This window comes from Typopeltis vanoorti, chromosome 12, assembly GCF_054136105.1.
Source record: "Typopeltis vanoorti isolate ZY-2024b chromosome 12, IOZ_Tvanoo_1.0, whole genome shotgun sequence".
Lineage (NCBI taxonomy): Eukaryota > Metazoa > Arthropoda > Arachnida > Uropygi > Thelyphonidae > Typopeltis > Typopeltis vanoorti.
The window spans coordinates 97,103,945-97,125,266 of NC_143560.1; the positions used below are offsets into that span (position 1 = coordinate 97,103,945).

Genomic DNA, 21,322 nt, shown 5'->3' on the forward strand with positions numbered 1-21,322 from the left:
CGAGATTAATGTCATGGATGCCGTTGTGACATGGAAAGCCTTGGCGTTGGCTGGCCACGAACCAGCTTCTCTCCTTGTAGAGGTCACGCAGCCGAGCTCTTCTGAGGAAGGCACGTTCCTGGCCCCATTTTATCATGTTTTCCTTGATGGTAAGTTTTAGTCGTGCCCAGGCGTCCCAGTCCCAGCCAGCAGTGCACCAGGTGGAGCACAGTTGGTTAAGCTTGGCCGAGAATAGGGATGGGAAGTCAGGTGGTAACTTCCAAGGGCCCGACCAACATCTACAGCTTCTAATGGATGATAACTGAGCATGACTAATTTGTGGTCCAAGATGGAATAATTAATTGGAACGTGCCGTATTGTCTCGGCTTTGGAGACAAGGGAAGGTGACAAATAGAGGTGGTTGATCCATGTGCCGATGCCTTGGCCTGTCCAAGTGTAATCCCGACAGTAGGGATTGTGAACCCTCCAGATGTCTGTCAATTGGAGGTTCCTGAGGTGAATTTCCAAATTCCTGTAGCCAGCTGTACCTGAGTTTGGATTACCCCCTACTTTTAGGCCTGGTCCACCACGTAGTTGAAGTCCCCCCATCAGGATGACATGATGGGCACCATACAGGTAGTTGTGGAGTGACTGAAAGAATCTTGACCTAGAAGTTTGGTCTACCGGGGTGTAGATGTTAATGTACCTGGTGATACAGCCCCGGTACTTCCAGTCAGTGGCGAGAACTCTCCCTTCTGTATCCCTCTGGATATTATGGAAGGCTCCGAGGAGGGGGGCTATTATAAGTACCCCGACCCTGGTGCTGTTACTTGTGCCGAAGCTCCAATATGATGGTATAGGATACTTATGGCTCAGTTCCTGCATATCTTTGTAGTGAAAAAAGTGTGTTTCTTGCAGGAACAAGAGCCAGATGTTGTGGGCTAGCATGAGCTTCCACACCTCCTCTTGTTTTGGTGTTGAATGGAGCCCTCTGATGTTGAGAGGCAACACAGAAGCTGTGTTGTCACTGAAGGGTGGCAGCATTACGGTGTTTTAGGTAATTAAACCCAGCCTAGATCTTTGATGCGTAGTCTTCTGACTTTGTGAGATCGTCAATCTATGTGTGTGTGGGGGGTAGAATATCCCGCATCCTGCAAGCCGGCTTCTAGTTTTGTGTGTGAGTGCGAGAGAACCTCAAACTCATGTTGGGTGTTAATAATTCTGAAACTGACGATTTTATTGTCTTTTATTTTGTAATCGTACAAATTGAACTGGGAGCCGGTGAGCTTTTGAATTTTAGAGTCTACACTTTGTTTATGAAAAGAGGAGGTTTCCACCTCCATCTCGGACTGTGATGTTGTCGAATCCAAACCTCTCTTGGGGCGATTTCGGATGTTTTTCTCCAGTTTTGGAGAAGCTGCCTCTTTCCTTTTTTTTGGGAGGTGGAAGATGTTGCTCCCCTTGTTTCATGTTCTCTTCTGCAGTGGGGATGCTGGCTACTGTGGGGGAGGTCTGGGAAGCATTGACAGATGAAGCTTCCTCTGTTGTTGAGGGGGGGGGGGGATAATAGCTGGTGGAATGCTATCCTCAGCTTCGTTTTTACCCTCGGCTGTATGTTGTTCCTTCGTTGATTGTAAAGGAATGATAGAAGTAGCCGAGGGGGGAATGTTTCCTCAGCTGATGTTGTTGCTGGGGGGAGGAAACAGTTTCTTCTGTTCTTGTCAGACGCTTCTTGATTTTTCCCAAGACCATCTGTGTGAAAGTTTTCTCCCAGCTGGTGTTGGAGAGTACCGGAAATTCACCAGCATCTGTTGTAGGTTGCGGGGATAGTGCTTCAATGGGCACCCCTACCTGCTCTGCAAATGTGTGCAGAGGACATGATGTTACCTTGTGGTCTGTGTTGTTGCACTTTCGGCAGGGGTATTGGCACTGGTTAGAAATATGTCCAACACCAACACAGTTGAAGCACTTGGCTCGGGAGGGAGTCACTCTCCAGACGTTCGATGGAGCCACACCACAAACACTGTCTTTGCACTCTGGGATAATTCACCATTACATGTGACATACCGATGGTGACAAGGTTTGGCACAGGTTGTCGCATGTCCATGGTAAAGGTGACTTCACCGGAGTACCAGGCAGGGTCTTCTTGGGAGACGCGCTTCTTGATATTACTCACTTTCCCCCACTTGCTGAATACTTGCGTGAGCACGTCCTCTCCAGCTTCTAAATACTCCGTAGAGAAGCGGCTGATTTTGAGTTGCTGTACTTGCGACCCCACCATGGTAGGGGATCAGTTGCTTCCCTTGAACTTGGAAGCCCTCCATAAATTTGCCTCTTGTCGTCACGTTCTTCACTACGAACAGAATCATCCTCCTCCGTAGGTGGTGAAGGAGAAGATATTCTGAACGCTTACGAGCTCCTTTAGGACTTTGGTCAATACTCTGGGGTCCTCCAACCCTGGAATCTCCACTCCTAAGGTTCGAGTCCTGGGGGGGGATGGAGATCACTCTGCTCATTTCTGGTCTCTGCGTCTAAAAAAAAAAAAAAAAAAAAAATGAAGAGTCTTGTGACCCTATTCCCGTAGCTTAAAGCACTACCAGCAAGTTAAAGGTTAGTAAAATAAAATGCAAAAGAACAAGTTAGTACAATACAACAAAAATCAGTAAGATGCAACAATAGTAAAAAAAATTTATCCTGCAAGCCTGTGCCCTATCCAAAATGACACATCTAGGGTGAAAATCAGAAACAAGAGAGTGCTCCCAGGTCAGGTAATTCATTTTTATATATCCTGCTATCTCCACTCATTGGATGTACTCGCATATCAAGTCAGCTTTCGTATCGCAAGCCACAAGCGCCAAATAGGACTCTGGTGATCGAGACAGAACTGGTACGTGATGAGCAGCGCTATCAAAGCGACTGGCAGATGAGTTCCACACCCAAGCGTGACTTTGAAAATTCAACACACGATCATAGCCGGCAGCAGTATTACCAATAATAGGATTAAGTTCTAAATAAAAGTATCTAGATCCATTGGTGTTATTTCAAGGCACAAGGAAAACATCGAGTAGTACACATTTTTAACATATAAGCTGTAGGTGAAATTTACAGAGTTAGAATTTAATACATTATTTACTTAAACAGCATCATTCTGATTATCACTTAGTATTTGGGAAATGGCGAACTTGTTAAATTGGGAATGAAAAGCATTCATTTCATGAACTCGTTCATTCACGATTTAACAGTGGGAACAGTATTCTAAGTTCAGGCAGATTTGAGGCTTTATAAAGCATCAGGAGTTGAGTAGGAGAGGGGAGCTGGGAGCTGTTTAGAATAAAAAACAATACCAAGTTTTTTTGAGACTGAATGACTGTGGGCTTGTGGGTTCTTGTGCCAGGTTAGGCTAGACCTGAAAGTCAACCTGAGAAGAGAACATTGATCCTAGTTGACAATCAGAATATCATCAAAATCTGTATATCTGCAGTTATGATCAAATGATTGGAAAAATTGGTTAGAAATAGAATACAGGATTGGGTTGATAGACATAAGATTCTGTGATTGTCATCATCATCATAACACTAATTACGGGTATAGACCATATTGGTCTGTTCCGGTCTCATTATGTTCCAGTCTACCCTGCCTTCTTTTCCCAATTGGATGTTGGGTGTTGGCTGTTTTGTTTACATGTTCAATCCATATGATTGTCAGCATGGGTTTGTGAAAGGCAGGTCTTGTTTTAACAATCTGTGTATGTTTTATGTTAAGGTGATGAATGTGTTGGATAATGGAGATTCATATACAGTGATTTTTTTTTTTTTATTATTTTTGATAGAAAAGCATTTGATAGATTACGACATGACAGATTGGTGTATAAGCTGCAGAAGATGGAATTAGATAGCAGTTTGGTTAGATGGATTGAAGATTGCTTTCTAAAAGACATCAGCAAATTGTGTATAATGGAGCAGGGTCTCAGAAAAGGAAGGTGACCAGTGGCATACCTCAGGGTTCTATTCTTGGGCCCCTACTGTTTAACTTATTTGTTAATGATATTTCATGTGGATTGACTGGGAATCTTCAAATGTTTGCTAATGATGCTTAGTTTGGTAGAATTATCAGTAGTACTGATGTTACTTTTCTACAGGAAGTAGAGAATCTATTCTCTACTTGAATAGACTTTTAGTTTGGACAAATGAGTTCGGCTGTTTTAATGTCAATAAATGCAAGGTGTTATATTTGGGGATACAGAGATATAAGACTACATACTGTATTGGTAGAACTGTACTTCAGGAAGTAGATGAGATTCTTGATCTTGGAGTGATTGTAGACAGTGACTGAATTTCTGAGGGCACATCACAAGTGTTGCAAAGACTGCACACCATATTGCTGCTATGATAAAAAGTACATTGGCATGTAGGGATAAAGAGGTAGGTGGTGGTGGTGCCTCTATATTAAGCATTCGTCAAACCACATATGGATTATATGTGGTTTGATTTGGTCACCTAGTTTTCATTGTGATGCAGTAACACCAGAGAGGATCCAAAGATGAATGACCAAAGTGATATCAGAACTCTGGGGTGTTGGTTATGAAGAGCATTTGAGGGAATGTGGATTACAGAGGTTGGTGGATAGGCGGAAAAGAGGAGATATGATAGAGACCTTCAAGTTAGTTAAGGGATTCTATCAGATTAATACAGAAAGAATTTAAAAAAGAGTGCATGTTAAGATGGAAAGAATGAGAGGCCATCCTTGGAAGTGGTATAAAGATGTGGTGAAGAAGTGTGTGAGGAGTAGATTTTTTATATGGAGAGTTGTTAACGAGTGGAATGCACTGCTGAAGTGCTTTGTGAATGCAGGTAGTGTAAATAACTTCTTATTATGATAGACATGTTGTTAGTTGAGTGGGCCTCCCACAATTAGTCTGTTAACTCCATGGAGGTTACTGAAATAATAATAGTAATAATAGAGGAACAATAAAACATAGCTTTTCTTCAGGGAACTGGGACAAGATTGCATCTTGGAAATATGAAAAAATTTAGAATATCAACTGGATCGTGAATGGAGAACCTATAGAACAAGGAAAACATTTCAGCTACTTAGGCACAATTTTTAGTGAAGATGGTAAATTAAATATGGAAATAGACAACAGAATCAAAAAACCTGGTATGTTAGGAAATCAACTGAATAAATTTATATGGAATATGAAAGAAATTAGTCAAAACACTAAATAAGCTATATATAAGACAGTGTTCAAACCAATTTTAAATTATGGATCTGAGAGCTGGGTTAGAAATAAAACACTTGCCCGAAGAATTGAGACCACAGATATGAGAGTACTGAGAAAGATTAGGGAATGAACAGATGGGCATCAATGGCAATATCATATTAAAAACAAGGCTATTAGGAAAGAACTGGACATTATTTGCATCCAGGAATGTGTTATCAGAGCTAATCTCAGATGGTATGGTCACTTAAACAGAATGGAAGAGGTAAGATTAGCAAAACAAATGTTCTCTGGCAGGTTGGCAAGAAAAAAGACCCAGAGGAAGACTGAGATATAGGTGGATTGATACAGTTAAAGTGCCTTAGAAAATAGAAATATAAGATCTGATAATGTTGGAGTCTTGTCAGATAACAGATTGATTTGGAGGAAAATTGTTTTTCCTCCAAATCAATCTCCAAAATTGTTTTTCCTCCAAATAATGATTGGAAGTTAGTGATGATGTAATTTCTTCATGTATACTATCATAATATTCTGTATACCTCTTGAGGGTACATGTCAGGAATTTGATGATGATGATGAGGTATGAAATGGATGACTGAATAGGTGAAGCATGCAATTCTGAAGAAAAAGGCATTGTGGAGGTAGCACATGATGAATGGAGATAATCAGTTACATGAGGAGTACAAAGAGCAAGCAAGGAAGGTGACTTACTTAACTTCCTTAGTAAGGATAGCAAAAGTGCAGTATGGGCAGCAGTTGGCAAATGATGCTAAAAGAAATCTTAGAGAGTTTTTTTTTCGATATGTGGCCAGTAGAAAGAAGAATGATTATGGGAGGATAATGTTGGTCAGTGATAATAGGAGAATGATGAACATTTAGGAAGATATAGTAGAAGTGCTAAATGAGCAATTCATTAATTGCTCATTGAGCACTTCATTGTCCATCCTTGTGATTGTAACATAATGCAGAACTTGATAGCAGTGGGAATGGGGGAGGAATCACAGGTGGTAATTGAGCAGGAGGTATATGAGGAATTGAGTTAACTTGATTTCAACAATCCCATATGACTTGATGGTATATCACCGAGTGTCTTGAGGAAATGTTCCAGGGAGTTAACACCTTTAATGTACATTTTCAACATGAATCTTAGATCAGCTCGGGTCCCAAAGGAATGGAAAGATGACAAAATTGTTTCACTTCATAAAGGAAGTAAGACTTAAGCTTTGAATTATAGACCAATCTGCTTGTCTGGAGTTGTGGTCAAAGTGTTGGAGAAGCTAGATAGGACAAGGATTTAGAACTGGTGGACAGCAGTAGAATTCTCTTTAATGGACAGCATGGGTTTACTAAAGGAAGAACGTTTTTTAGCAATTTACTTATTTATTATAACAAGGTGACAAATACACTGGACAATGGGTGTGCATATACAATAGTATATAAATTATGTGGATATTAAATCCAACATCATTCGAAAGCTGAATACAGAAACTATGAAAGTTTCATGCAGAAACTATAAACGTTTTGTGCAAAAATTGACTGGAGAGCTTGCAGGAATTCATTTCTATGAGTTGCCCTAGCCGAATCTAATAGGAAAAGCACGAATGCTAAAAGCATCCATATATTGCCTTCTATTGGTTCATTTTGATAGGTTTCGATAGTCTGACAGCTGTTTCAAACTCATTCGTTTTTGTCAGAGACATTGTTAAGTAAAGGTCTCCCTAAAAATTAGGCGATTGGCTCCACCCAGTGACAAACTCACCCTACCACTGACCAGAAATTTTCGCATGAAACTTTTATAGTTTCTGTATTCGACTTTGAAATAATGATATTCCAGAAGAGCAAAGTGACTCGTGGCATTTCCCCCCAGTATCTATTTTGGGGCCATTGTTGTTTAATTTGTAAATGATATTGGAAGGGTTTAAATGATACAAAGTTGGGGAGAGTTATGAGAAGTAGAGCAGATATTGTTGCTTTTGCAAGAGGACCTACATAGACTGTCTAAATGGGCAAATGTGTGTGCGTGCGGGGGGGGGGGGGGTTCAGTTTAATGTTGCAAAGTGTAAGGTTTTAAAACTTGGAAGCAAAGATGGGATGCAGAGTATAGGATTGGGTGGATAATTTTGGAGGATGTGGGGGTTGTGGTGGATGGAGACTTGATATTTTGTGGACATTCTGCTAAAATTATGAGGAAGACACAGTGGATGATGGAAACGATGCAGAGAGCACTGACATATAGAAGTTGGATCAGGCCACATATGGATTACTGTGCTCAGATTAGGTTGCCAGGTTTTCAAAAGGATGATGAAATGTAGAGGGTCTGGAGACGATTGACTAAGTTGGTTTCTGGCCTCTGGAATGTGGAATATGAGGAGATTGAGGGAATGCAAATTACAGAGCCTAGAGGATAGAAGGAAGATGGGAGATATGATCGAGATGTATAAATTGGTAAGGGGTAATTAATGGATTAATATGGATGAGATTTTTATAGAATATCTGGAGATAGGGGAGGGAATGTGAGACCATCCATAGAAGCTGTATAAGGTGGGTGTGAGCAATGGGGTGAGGAGTAGATTTTTTTGCATGGAGAGTGGTGGGTGATTGGAATGTTGTCTGAGAATGTGGTGAGTGCAGGGACAGTGAATGCATTTAAGTTGAGATACAATAAGCTGTGCATGTGAAAATGGGATCTCTCATGATGAGTCTGTTGACTCAATGGAAGTCTGTTGATAATAATAATAGAAGGATTCCTCTTGTAAGACAAGAATCGAATTTAGGCCTTTCCAATTGAAGGGTATAATATACCAGTGTTCTTCCAGTTGCACTATGGAGGCAAATATAGCTTACATTAGTTGGTATCCAAGGCTGATGCATACTGAAGTTACCAGTAATGACATGTTCACCCTTTAGGCTCCAGTTGCACGTTAAGATATGGTAATTGGGAAAAACTGCTTTTGGAATATCTAATATACTTCACCTTAAAATGATAAACTAGGACTGGTCGTTAATGGATTGTTCCAGTGGGAAACTACTCCACTGATTTAGCCTGTCTTCGACACTTTCAATTTCCAGATTTGATCTCTAGACAAAAAGTTTTTACATTATCTTACCTTTGCCCACTCACATTATTAATGTGCAATAGGTGTCTGCATATAATTCATTAATAACATGGAATTTTTTATTAATAAAGTTTTGCATCTTTGTTTCTTAATAAGAAATACATCAGGAATGTATTTGAACTGGAAAGTGTTGAAGACTGCAGACTCCTGCATGAAATGTATTCAACATGTAAAGAGAATGAATTCAGAAAGAATACCAAGAAGAATGAATGAAATGAAAATCAAGTTATTTATTTATTCGTTTGGCATGAATATCAAAACATGCAGTATAATACTCTTTAATAACATATAAAATTAAAAGTCAAAAGTCATTTTAAAAACCAGTAAAATTAAAAGGTTACATCCAAATTGGTCAGATAGTTCATAGCTTCGGGTGTAGCACTTAAAAGTCCAATTTGTCTCCTGAATATGCTCTGAGATAACACTGAGTCACAATATGGTTCACAGTTTGTCTCTGAGCTCCACAATCACAATGCGGGGATGGTTGTTTACCCCATTTAAAAAGCATGTCTGCACATACACCATGACCAGTTCGTATTCTATTAAGCTGAGTCCAGGATTTTCGTGGGAGGTGTGAGCAGGCATCAAAACTTTCTTGTAATTCATTGAGAGAAAATTTTGTGTCTAAATTGTCATCTGTATGGCTCTCCAACTGTTCTTGCCACTTTTGCTTCAAGTCAAAGTTAGAATGTAGCTAATTGTAGTGGTGAATGTCTTGATCTCAGTCGTCGTACACTAAGTCTGGGAGATCTAAATGTATTGGTAGGGCTGTGTTCTCCAAGATTTTCTTATGCTCATGTAAGAGAACCTTAGTCCTGCGCAGATTCGGTGGAACAATGTTACTAAGAGCTGGAAGCCAGTGTGTGGGCGTTGATTTAATTGTAGCCAATTATTTAGTTGGCTATCAACAAGCTTAACATGTGTGCTATTTAGCCACACTGGTGAGCAATATTTGGCAACAGAGAAAACTAGACCAAGAGCAGTAATCCGCAGATTATCGGCTGTTGCTCTCCATGTCGTGCCTATTAGTTTTTGTATTATGTTGTTATGGGTTCTTGTAAGAGCGTGCGGTCCAGGGTAATGCCCAAGTACTTTGGAAACTTACTGTGTCATAGTAAACATCTTTCAAAGAAGATATGTAAAGTGACATCTGCCATGTGATTATTAAGGTGAAAGCTTGATACTTCTGTTTTGTCTGGATTGAGCTGAAACCTCCATTTTTTATAATATTCACCTATAGTTTTCAGATCTTTTGTAAGTACGTCTTCAGCCTGACTCATGTTTTTGTGTCGAATGGCAATTACAGTGTCATCAGCATAACAGAACTTGCGTGAGATGGTAGCAGGCAAGTCATATGTGTATAGGTTATAAAGTAAGGGTGCCAATACTGACCCTTGTGGAAGACCATTATTAAGTTTTCGTTGTCGGGACATTTTATTTCCTAATATAACTTGAAAGAAACATTCAGTGAGCATGGAGGAAATTAAATGTGCAGTCCGCTTACATGGGACAATGCTAAGAAATTTGTATATAAGACCTTCATGCCATACTGTATCATAGGCTGCTGTTAGGTCCATGAGCACTTGATCACAGCAACCACATTTTTCTCTAAAACCAGCTTGCTCAATCGGGACATGCTGCATAATTGGTGTGGACAATCTGTTGTACAGAAGGCGCTCTAACATTTTATAGGTGCAACTCAATAAAGCAATAGGTCTGTAACTTTTTGCCTCCTGGGGTAGTTTTCCAGGTTTAAGAATAGCAACTATTTTTGACTTCTTAAACTGGCTAGGTAGTTGGCCAGTCAATAATATATCAGAAAAGAATTCACAGAGCCATTTTATAGTATTTGGCCCGCTATTAATCAGAAATTCAGGATGGACACCATCGAAGCCTGGGGCCTTGCCTGCTTTGATCAAGTAAAACACAAAGAGGAAGATCACAGAAAGATGGAGTGAACAGATAAGAGAGGATTTAGAACAAAAAAATGAGCTAGAACAGTATTCATGGAGAATGAATGTAAGATTGCAGAAAGCGTAGATTCACCTGTCCTGGCAGTTTTTGTTGGAGCAGTTGTTATTGACGATGGTGATGATGAGGTTTACATCCTATTTTGAATGAGTTTCACATCAAAATAAAGAAATAAATAATAAACTCAGTTGCCAGTCCATTTAAAGTGTTGTTTCCTAGATCAAGGATCCCCATATATCTAGTGATTGTTGCACAAAACACACTTTCATGTCCCACCATACTATTATTTTCAAAAATCCTATTTTTTTCTCATTCCAAATTTTTGTAATATAAGATCTTAATTTATGTTAATATTTATTTGGCTAATGATAACTGTTTTTATATAAACTACTTACTACAAAAAAAAATGTACTGAATTTCATCTTAATTTTCTTTATTTAGCTTGAATAAAGATGATATCACAAAAATTTGTCAGCTGTTTGGTTTATCAACATGGAACAAAAATATAAAATCCATGATCTGTGAAATAATGAATTTCTTGAAGAAGCCAGAAAAAGAATTAAACAATCTATCAGGTATGTTACTGCTTATATTTACTGTCCTCTAAGGTCTGTACTTAGATGTTTCAAAATTTTATAATTTACTTTACATGTATATTATTGCTAAATATCACTTTTATTCTAAATAAGAATGAAATCTGCTCCACAATTGTCTTTCTTATTCTGAATTTACTTTTAGATATGACTGTTATTCTTCTGTATTCTGTTTCATCTTCTAATCTTTTATTGCTTTAACCATTTGTGATATAATTCTGATTTTTTTTTTTTTTAATAAAAAAGTATTAAAATTTTTTTGGTCTCATAGATTTTCATTTGCTGTTGTATTTAGTACTGTTTTTAGATTATATTATTCTGTTTCTCCCTCCTGACATTTTTCTGTTTAATATATATCCATCTGTCCATCACTTTCTCATCCATCCAAGATGGATTACCTTGATTAGGGGTTTTAGGAAATTGAATGTAACCAGCTTAATTTTCCTCTGCTGCATGTTCACAGGCTGGTTTGCCTGTTCTGAGGGACAAAAACCCTGAGTTTCTGGGAGGGAAAAAACCCAATACCTCCATTTGAGACCGTCTAACTCACCATTTGGTTGAAAAACCTCATAAAGGTTCCTCACATCATAGACAGGATGTGCAAGATGCTTGTCTATACCAACTGAGCTACAGAGGCTCCTGTTTAATATAAGCATTTGCTAATTCTTTGCTCAATACCTGTATATTTGTATCATTTCATAATCATATCTTATAAGATGTTTCATACTTTTTTTGCTTCTTTATTAACTGTAGCCATTTAGGTGGTAATCTTAATCAAGGAAATGATTGATCAGTTCCTATTTCATAGCTTCTCTGCACCTTAACATCTGAAAAAAAAAATTGTTCTTTTATCTAAAATAATCTATAATTGATTTTTCATCCTCTTCCTCACCAAGCAAATTTATGTATATCTTTATGGACGGAATTCATTACTTTAAGGTGATTTTATACTGCAAAATCTATAAATGTTTCACCATTTATGTTTAAAGTATGCTCTCCATGTATTCCAATGTTATTATTAATGTTTGTTTATTCCCAGTCGTTCATTTAAATTTCCTGTTTATATCACAAGTTCATTTTTATGTATTGCATATGAGAGGCTGAAAGGCCTATAGCAAATAAATGCCTTATATAAACTGGGGTCAGAGCAAAGTAATCTGTTGACATTCTTCTTAAAGAGCTGGCAGTTGTTGTCCCTGTGGAATGAAGAAAGCTGTTCCATAAAACTGAGGCAGATGAAATGAAGGATACATGGAAGCAACAGGATTGATGAGTGAGCAGTCAAAATGTAAAAGGTTTAGTAGAAATGAGGTATGTGATGAATACCAGTTTTGTTGAACAGTGCCTGTAGAAAGAGACATAATGCAGAAACTAATTGCCTGTGAGACAGTAGCTGAAGAGAATATGCAAGAGAGAGGTCGCCATTCAATGAAACCACCCTGCTTTGAATGGTATCAAGAATCTCAAGAGATCTAGAAAGTTTTTTCACATGAACTATAACGTATGTTGTAACTTGACTGTAAAGTAAGTTAGAGGAAACTGCTAAACAAATAGGCTTACGCATCAATGAAAAGAAAACCAAAATATTAAAAATCAACAGTAAAAAGAACGACCCAATCTTTATAAATGGAAATCAAGTAGAAGTGACAAGCACTTTTAATTACCTCGGGGCAACTGTCAGCATGGAAGGTGGTACCAACGAAGACATTGCAATAAGAATAAAAAAAAAAAGCTTGCTATGCATTTAAAACTTTATGGAAAATTTGGAAATCATCCAATATAAAAACAAACTTAAAGGTGCAGATTTTTAACTCAATTGTTAAATCTGTATTACTTTATGGAAGTGAATCACGGAAATTAACCAAACAACAAGAAAATAAAAGAGATGCCTTCCAAACAAAATGTCTTTGCAGAATTCTCAAAATTTACTGGCCAAATAAAATCTCAAATATTGAAATTTACACCAAAACCAAACCCATTACAATAGAGTTAAAGAAACACAGATGGACATGGATAGGCCATGTATTGAGAATGCCAATATCAGAATACACAATAATGACATTGACATGGGTACCTGATGGTAAAAGGAAGCGGGGAAGACCCAAAATGACATGGCACCAGATGGTAATGCAGAGAACAAAACAAAATAGGATGGTCGAGCTGGGGGGGAGCAAGAGAAGCGGCACTGGACCGAAGAGGATGGCACTCTAAACTCATGGCCTCATGCACCTTATAGGTGTAAAGAGCAATAAGTCAAGTCAAGTCATAACATATGTTGTACTTGACAAGAAATTATATTCTTGTTTAGGTCCATATCCAAGTATAAACAAACAAAGTTAGAGCATGAAATATCTTCATATCTGCTTGTATATAGAGGCTGTTGGCTTCACATCAATTGCTGCGGTATCACATAATGCAATGTGCAATTCCTTTGGGACATGTATATTGCTTTCATTATGAGAAGGATCACTATACAGAACGGGTTTTTCCTCTTTGTAAGTAATAGAGACTTCTCCAAAAATTAGCTCCAGAGGATAATTTTAACTCCTTAACTCTTGACCACTCAAAGATACTCAGTAGTGGTTCCACTCAGCAACAGGCAAAAACCTGCCACCAAGCAGAACTGCTTGTCTTCTAGAGCAAGCACCCACTGAAGGTCCTGAACAAGGTTGTGTCAATAGAAATTATACCATAGGTAAGCATCCATTGGAATGCAATGATTAAGACCACTTCAGCAGGAAACTACACCCATGGAAAACCACACATCAGTGGAAGCCAGACCAGGAAGATCCCAAGGTTGAATTAATGCAGAAGTCATATCCATATACAGTAAAATGGTATATTCACCTTAATATTAAATATTCTGGATCAGGGATAGTTGTAGAAAGTTTTTTCACTAAATTACAAAGTAAATTATACTTGGCAAGAAATTGTATTTTAGTGTAATCCTTTACTCAAGTGTAAGCAAATGAAGTTAGTTCCTGAAATATCTTCACAACATGGCTACTTGTATATAGAGGTTCATGACTTCATATCAGTTGTTTTAGTATATGCAAATATACTAAAATAATGCAAATATAAATAATGCAAAGCACACATTCTTTTGGGCATGCATAATGCTGTATTATGGGAAGGTCACTTAGCCAGACTGGATTAGGTACATAAAACATTCTTTATTTAGTACTGAACTTAATAATGGTACTAAAAATTTTTTTATGCATTTTCTGCTCACAAAAGGTTGTAAACCTTTAGTTCATTAATTATCTTGCGTGAGCTATTTCCTTTTATTATATTAATTTATATTTTTTTCATAATAGCATAAGATTGAAAATAATGCAAAAAGTCAAGCACCAATGAGGGTACATAGAAATAACTTAAAAAGACAAAAAAGTGAAAAAAATTTTAAATGATCCTAATATCATTATCAATAATAGCAATAAAAGCTTTATATCATCATTAACATACTTCATCACTACAATGAAATTTTGGATGTCATCAATGTGTTTAATATTTATAAATTAATTATAGTGGACCGACTCCCAATATTATAACACAGATTAACGCAGATCTTACATTAGCTTAAAGAATAAGACAAAATAGATAAAAATACTATGAAGCAATCTTCCCCCACCTCTCTTTGTCTTCTCCCTCATTTTGTCTCATATGCCCCATAATCTCATATAAACTCACTCAAATCCCCCCAACCCCCCCAATTATCAAAATTTTTCACTAACTAATAAAACTATTATTAAAAATTTTAAATTTATGATCACAATTACTGACAAACATTTTGTATCAACTGCTTGTTTTGACGAATTGCCTTTTTATTATTTAATTAAAACTACCTGGTTTTGTGAATTGTTTTGAGATAGCAAGTTTTTCAATAAAACACACTGTATAATGTTTTGCCAAATGGTATTTGATTCACTAATACATAACTTATGAAAAATTATTTACCCTCATAACTTGTATAAACCTGTAAATTTATTTATATATAGAGAAGCTGAAATTTTTAATTTTGTGATATTTTTTTCCTTCCTCCTTCCACTCGTTCTTTTGTACCTTTATAATTTAAAAAAAAAATTCATTGTTGTCTTAAATTTTATGAATTTTGACTCTCATTTTCATCATTTTGATTATCTGTTTTAATCATTTTTCAGGATCTAAAGAAATTCATGACCCAGAAAAGGAGGCACAAATTAGTAACATATGTAAAGAAATATTGGAAATGAACCAGGTAAAAATCACTCTAAGCAAAGGTTTTTGCTTTGTTTTCCAAAGAAGTTGGAATATTATTTGATTCTGCATACTTTAAACTATGATTCATCAATTTGTTCACTACCTACCTCCAGTAAATCTCTATATCTCTTTATCAATTTAAAGTTGATTATTATACATAATCCAAATGAGATTAGCATAAATTAGTGTTGAGTGTTTATCAGCAAAAAAAAAAGCATTGAACCATTTTGTATTGCACTAAATACTTTATTATCAGATAATGGTATATTTTACATTGCCTCTTATTTATTTATTTTTTTTTGACTTTTAATACTTTACTTCACATTTTAAAAACTAAATGCATATTTTTTAATTCCTTCTTTTATTCCTTAAAGAATGTTTATAGAACCTAGCTTATTGTTATTACTGAATATAAATTGATTGAGAAGAGAAAAGGAACATATTAATATTCCAGAGCAGGTGTAACCAACTTCATTCTATACGAGGGCCAATATATGATGATTGGTAGCGTCACGGGCTACACACTTTTAGACAGAACTTAAATAAAAATAAACTCTGCATTTTTTCAAGACAATAGTTATTCGTATTGAATTACTATATTTGGTAAATCATTTTGCTGCTGGGAGAACAATATCAAATATTTGATTGATTTAAACATAAGTTGTTAAATTAAATTTAATTACATATTTCTATATCTATATCTATATATATATATAAATGAATTTAAATGACTCTATACCGAGAAAGAAAAGTTTAGTGTTACGATACGACTAGTTTCATTGAAATTCATCTTCTTCAGGTATCACAGGCAAAGAATTACATAAAAAATAACAGAGACATGATAAAATACATTAACAGATCTAGTATAAACAAACAAGTACATTTAAAAACAGGAATGCATGCTTGAGTTCTAACTGAAGTTGACTACGTGCATGAGCTGTCACGAGTGCGCCAGTATTGGATAGTGGCAATGTGTGCATAAGAAATATTGTAGCTAAGACTGTTATTATGAGATGAATCAAGCAATATTTCTCTAGATTCAGTTATTCTTCTTTCAGGCTCATCATAGCATACATGGATATTAGAAGTTTGTGGCCAGTCTACGAGGTGTTGGCGGCCTTCATCCGAGTTGATAGAGAAGGGAACATGGCTAGAGAGAGCACTGGCCGTGGTTCTGTTGTAGGAAATGTCTCTTTGGTGTTCTTCCATGCGCAAAAGGATGGATTTAGCTGTCTGGCCATAGTATGGCTTGCCACAATCACACAAAATCTTGTAGACTCCTGGATACTGAGTAGGAAGATGTTTTATTTTAGGTCTACTTAGTATGGAGCGAAGTTTAGGACACGTAGTGAAGCAAGTCCTAACGTTGAATTTCTGAAGCATTTTGGCTAGTTTTGGGGAGAGAGAGAGAGTTGATGTATGGTAACGAAATAAAAGCTCTTGGTGGAGAAGAATCTTCAAAAGCAGTTGAGTGGTGGACAGAGAGAAATTTATTAATCTTTTTTTTAAGAGAGAATCCATTGTTAACAAAAGACTTTTTAAGAAAATTGAGTTCATATTCAATTTCTGTTTCATCTGTTAATAAAGATCTGGCTCGATGTTCCAGGGCTGAAATAATACCAAACTTTTGTGGAGGGTAGTGATGGGAAGAAGCATGAGGGTATCTGTCTGTGTGAGTGGGTTTTCTAAAAATGGAGATTTGATCTTTTCAGCGCATTTCGTAAGTTTTAAGTCCAGAAAGGGAAGACAGTTGTCGGATTCTAGTTCACAGGTGAAATTGATTTTCTGATGAAACTTGTTGAGGTGGTCCAGAAAAAAATTGAGGTTGTTGACACCGTGTTCCCAGATGAGAAATACATCATCAATATAACGATACCATACTTTAGGTTTAAGATTCGGGGAATTAATTGCTTTTTCTTCAAAATCCTTAAGAAATACGTCAGCAAGAATCGGAGAGAGCAGACTGCCCATAGCTAAACCTGAGTTTTGTTTATAAATCTTGTTGTCGTACTTGAAGTATCCTGTGTTCACACAGTGAGAAAGTAAGGAAAAAAATTTCTTGAATAGTTTCTTCTGGAGAAGGTTTAGCACTTCTTGAGTAGGTACATTCGCGAAGAGGAAAACAATATCGAAACTTACAATTAAATCTGATGTGTTGAGTTTGATGTCTTTTATTTTGGAGACAAAATCAGCTGAATTTTTTACATGAGAAAAGAAAGTACCACAAAGGATTTTTAAAAAGGATGCAAGGTATTTTGAAAGGTTGTAAGTAGGGGAGTTTATATCCTCAATGATAGGTCTTAGTGGAGAGTTTAATTTATGGATCTTAGGGAGTCCATATAACCTAGGGATTAGAGGATGAATCGACCTAAGGGAAAGACGGATGTTTCTTGGTAATTCTGACGTGGTTTTCAGTAAATTGTTGGTCCTATTGTATAGTTGTTTTGTAGGATCACTATTTAGTTCAGAGTAAGTGTCAGTGTTTAGTAGTTCCAAAATTTTGTTATGGTAATATTATGGTAACTATTTAAAAAACGTTGTAATAAATAATTCTTCCCATCCACTTTCAATGGCAGAAGAAAGTACTTGCATAAGGTCTCAATTTTGTTATAGCTCCTACTTCAATACCTAAAGAACTATTCTTAACGAAGATAGAAAAAGCAGCATTCTTATTACCAATCCAAGAGGCAATCCTTCTTGGTATGGAAGCTATTTTCACAATAAATCATGCAAGACCACTTTCTGATAACATTTCTCATTCTGAGAGATCAGCTATTAAAAGTTTGAGATACAATAATGACATCATTATTCTCCCTGCAGACAAAGGGAATGCGACTGTCATCTTAAATAGATCGGATTACCATAACAAAATTTTGGAACTATGAAACGCTGACACTTACTCTGGACTAAATAGTGATCCTACAAAAGAACTACACAATAGGACCAACAATTTACTGAAAACCACCTCAGAATTACTATGGAACATCCCTCTTTCCCTTAGATCGATTCATTCTCTAATCCCTAGGTTTCCCTTAGGTCGATTCATCCTCTAATCCCTAGGTTATATGGACTCCCTAAGATCTATAAATTAAACTCTCCACTAAGACCTATTGTTGAGGGCATAAACTCCCCTACTTACAACCTTTCAAAATACCTTGCATCCTTTTTAAAAAACCTTTGTGGTACTTCCTTTTCTCATGTAAAAAACTCAGCTGATTTTGTCTCCAAAATAAAAGACATCAAACTCATCACATCAGATTTAATGGTAAGTTTCGATATTGTTTCCCTCTTCACGAATGTAACTACTCAAGAAGTTCTAAACCTTTTCCAGAAGAAACTATCCAAGAAATTTTTTTCCTTACTTTCTCACTGTGTGAACTCAGGATACTTCAAATACGACAACAAGATTTATAAACAAAACTCGGGTTTTGTTTATAAATCTTGTAAACCTAAAGTATGGTATCGTTATATTGATGATGTATTTCTCATCTGGGAACACGATGTCAACAACCTCAACTTTTTTCTGGACCACCTCAACAAGTTTCATCAGAAAATCAATTTCACCTGTGAACTGGAATCCGACAACTGTCTTCCCTTTCTGGACTTAAAACTTATGAGATGCGCTGAAAAGATTAAAATCTCCATTTTTAGAAAACCCACTCACACAGACAGATACCTTCATGCTTCTTCCCATCACTACCCTCCACAAAAGTTTGGTATTATTTCAGCCCTGGAACATCAAGCCAGATCTTTATTAACAGATGAAACAGAAATTGAATATGAACTCAATTTTCTTAAAAAGTCTTTTGTTAACAATGGATTCTCTCTTAAAAAAAAAGATTAATAAATTTCTCTGTCCACCACTCAACTGCTTTTGAAGATTCTTCTCCACCAAGAGCTTTTATTTCGTTACCATACATCAACTCTCTCTCTCTCCCCAAAACTAGCCAAAATGCTTCAGAAATTCAACGTTAGGACTTGCTTCACTACGTGTCCTAAACTTCGCTCCATACTAAGTAGACCTAAAATAAAACATCTTCCTACTCAGTATCCAGGAGTCTACAAGATTTTGTGTGATTGTGGCAAACCATACTACGGCCAGACAGCTAAATCCATCCTTTTGCGCATGGAAGAACACCAAAGAGACATTTCCTACAACAGATCCAGGGCCAGCTCTCTCTCTCTAGCCACGTTCTCTTCTCTATCAACTTGGATGAAGGCCACCAACACCTCGTAGACTGGCCACGAACTTCTAATATCAATGTATGCTATGATGAACTTGAAAGAAGAATAATTGAATCTAGAGAAATATTGCTTGATTCATCTCATATTAATAACAGTCTTAACTACAATATTTCTGATGCACACATTGCCACTATCCAATACTGACACACTCGTGTCAGCTCACGCACGTAGTCAACTTCAGTTGGAACTCAAGAACGCATTCCTGTTTTTAAATGTACTTGTGTGTTTATACTAGATCTGTTAATGTATTTTATCATGTCTCTGTTATTTTTTATGTAATTCTTTGCCTGTGATACATGAAGAAGTTGAATTTCAACGAAACTAGTCGTATCTTAACACTAAACTTTTCTTTCTCGGTATAGAGTCATTTAAATTCATTTTTATATACATTTTCTACCGAGTAAATTATGATCAATAATATATATATATATATATATATATATATAAAACAGTTTTGATTCCGTGTTGAGAATATAAATTGTTTCTACCATCAGAAATAATGAATATAACTAGTATATCAATCAGAAAATCTGCGGTCGAAAGTAATAGCTAAACTGATAATACATATAATTTAATATAGTTTTTATTCTGCCACCGACCGCACAAAATCACGTTATGGGCTGCATGCGGCCAGCGGGCCTGTTGGCCACTTATGTTCTGCAGCAGGGGTCTCCAAACTATGGCCCGCTGGTCAGATGCAGCCCGCGATATGATTTTATCCAGCCTGCCAATTGGACTAATTTTTCAATAAGAATTCGCAAAAAAAAACACGGGGTGTTGATAGATTTCAAATGCATTAATTAAAATTGTGTTCAAAATATATTCCTGAATAGCAAAAAGTAACTGTAATCCAAGTCTTTCTGACTGTAAATAGACGGTCGGAATGTATTTAATGGTTTTATTATAATTTGTGATAAAAATATGAGAATTTGCTGATAGTGTTTGTTGTCATTAATATATGATAATTTAATCTCAAATACTCTGTAATCAGTTTTTATTTGCTTTCAATAAAACTCATATATCTAGTTCTAGGGTTTTTTTTTTTACTAAGGCCCGCTGAACATTGCTGAAGTACCCAATGTGGCCCTCATGGCGGAAAGTTTGGAGACCACTATTCTAGAGGATTACTAACTAACAAACACTTTTCATAGATTAGAGAGGTAGATGGAATGAAAGCAGAGAAAGAAATGCATACAATTAGCTGGTGGACTGTTCATTATGTGAATGCAGTTTGAATATTTTCAAGATGATGCTGACCACCTCACATTTTAATAGGCATAGAAGAATGACAGATGTCATTTTATCAGTACAGCAGCCATGGAAGTATTTAATGAATGGAAGAAAAATGCCATTTATAAGTTAGAAGTGAGAGACTGAATTTATCCTTTGCTGCACTACATTGAGAATATTGTAGAGAGGTTTATTTTCATCTTCAAAGGTAAAAACAATATTTTAGTGTTTAATGGATATGAGTTTTGTACAAAATTAGCAGTTGCATAGTCAGGAAAGGAATGTCATGAACAGAAAAGCATACTCAAATTTTTGGGTTTGTGTGCCAGTATGAGAAGAGAACTCTAATTTTGTCATATCCAACTATTATCAAATGTAAGGACAATCAAATTTAATTATTTTGTTTGTTTCAAGAAAGAACATAGGACTGCAAAATTGATAGGATTTGAAGTCTGCAAAAAGTCACTTATGCATAGGGGGAAGAGGATAATGCAAAAGAACAGGCTACATGATACTTCTGCATTAGAAAGGAATGGGCAGAGATGAAAACTGTCACTCAGTCACAAAGGATGAAAGCTGGACCAGTTTAGACTTGATCATAAAGAGAGATATAAAGAATTGCTTCATAACTTGCTCTACACCTTTCCTTCCATGACAGAAGTGTGGAGGTGAGTGATTTAGACTGAGATCTGTTAGAATGGGAATGGCAGAATCCATCCTGATACTTACTA

At 36.5% G+C, this 21,322-nt stretch overlaps 1 protein-coding gene across 4 annotated transcripts in view; it reads left to right on the forward strand.

Annotated features, from left to right (window-relative positions):
- The window catches only part of LOC150101039 (uncharacterized), a 592,625-nt gene that overhangs the window by 304,094 nt on the left and 267,209 nt on the right, over positions 1 to 21,322 (forward strand). For all 4 annotated transcript variants that reach the window (XM_090401634.1, XM_090401633.1, XM_090401632.1 and 1 more), the window contains exons 14-15: positions 10,726 to 10,859; positions 15,038 to 15,114. In XM_090401634.1, the coding sequence (XP_090257760.1) occupies positions 10,726 to 10,859; positions 15,038 to 15,114 (211 nt within the window). The remainder of the gene's footprint in view (positions 1 to 10,725; positions 10,860 to 15,037; positions 15,115 to 21,322) is intronic.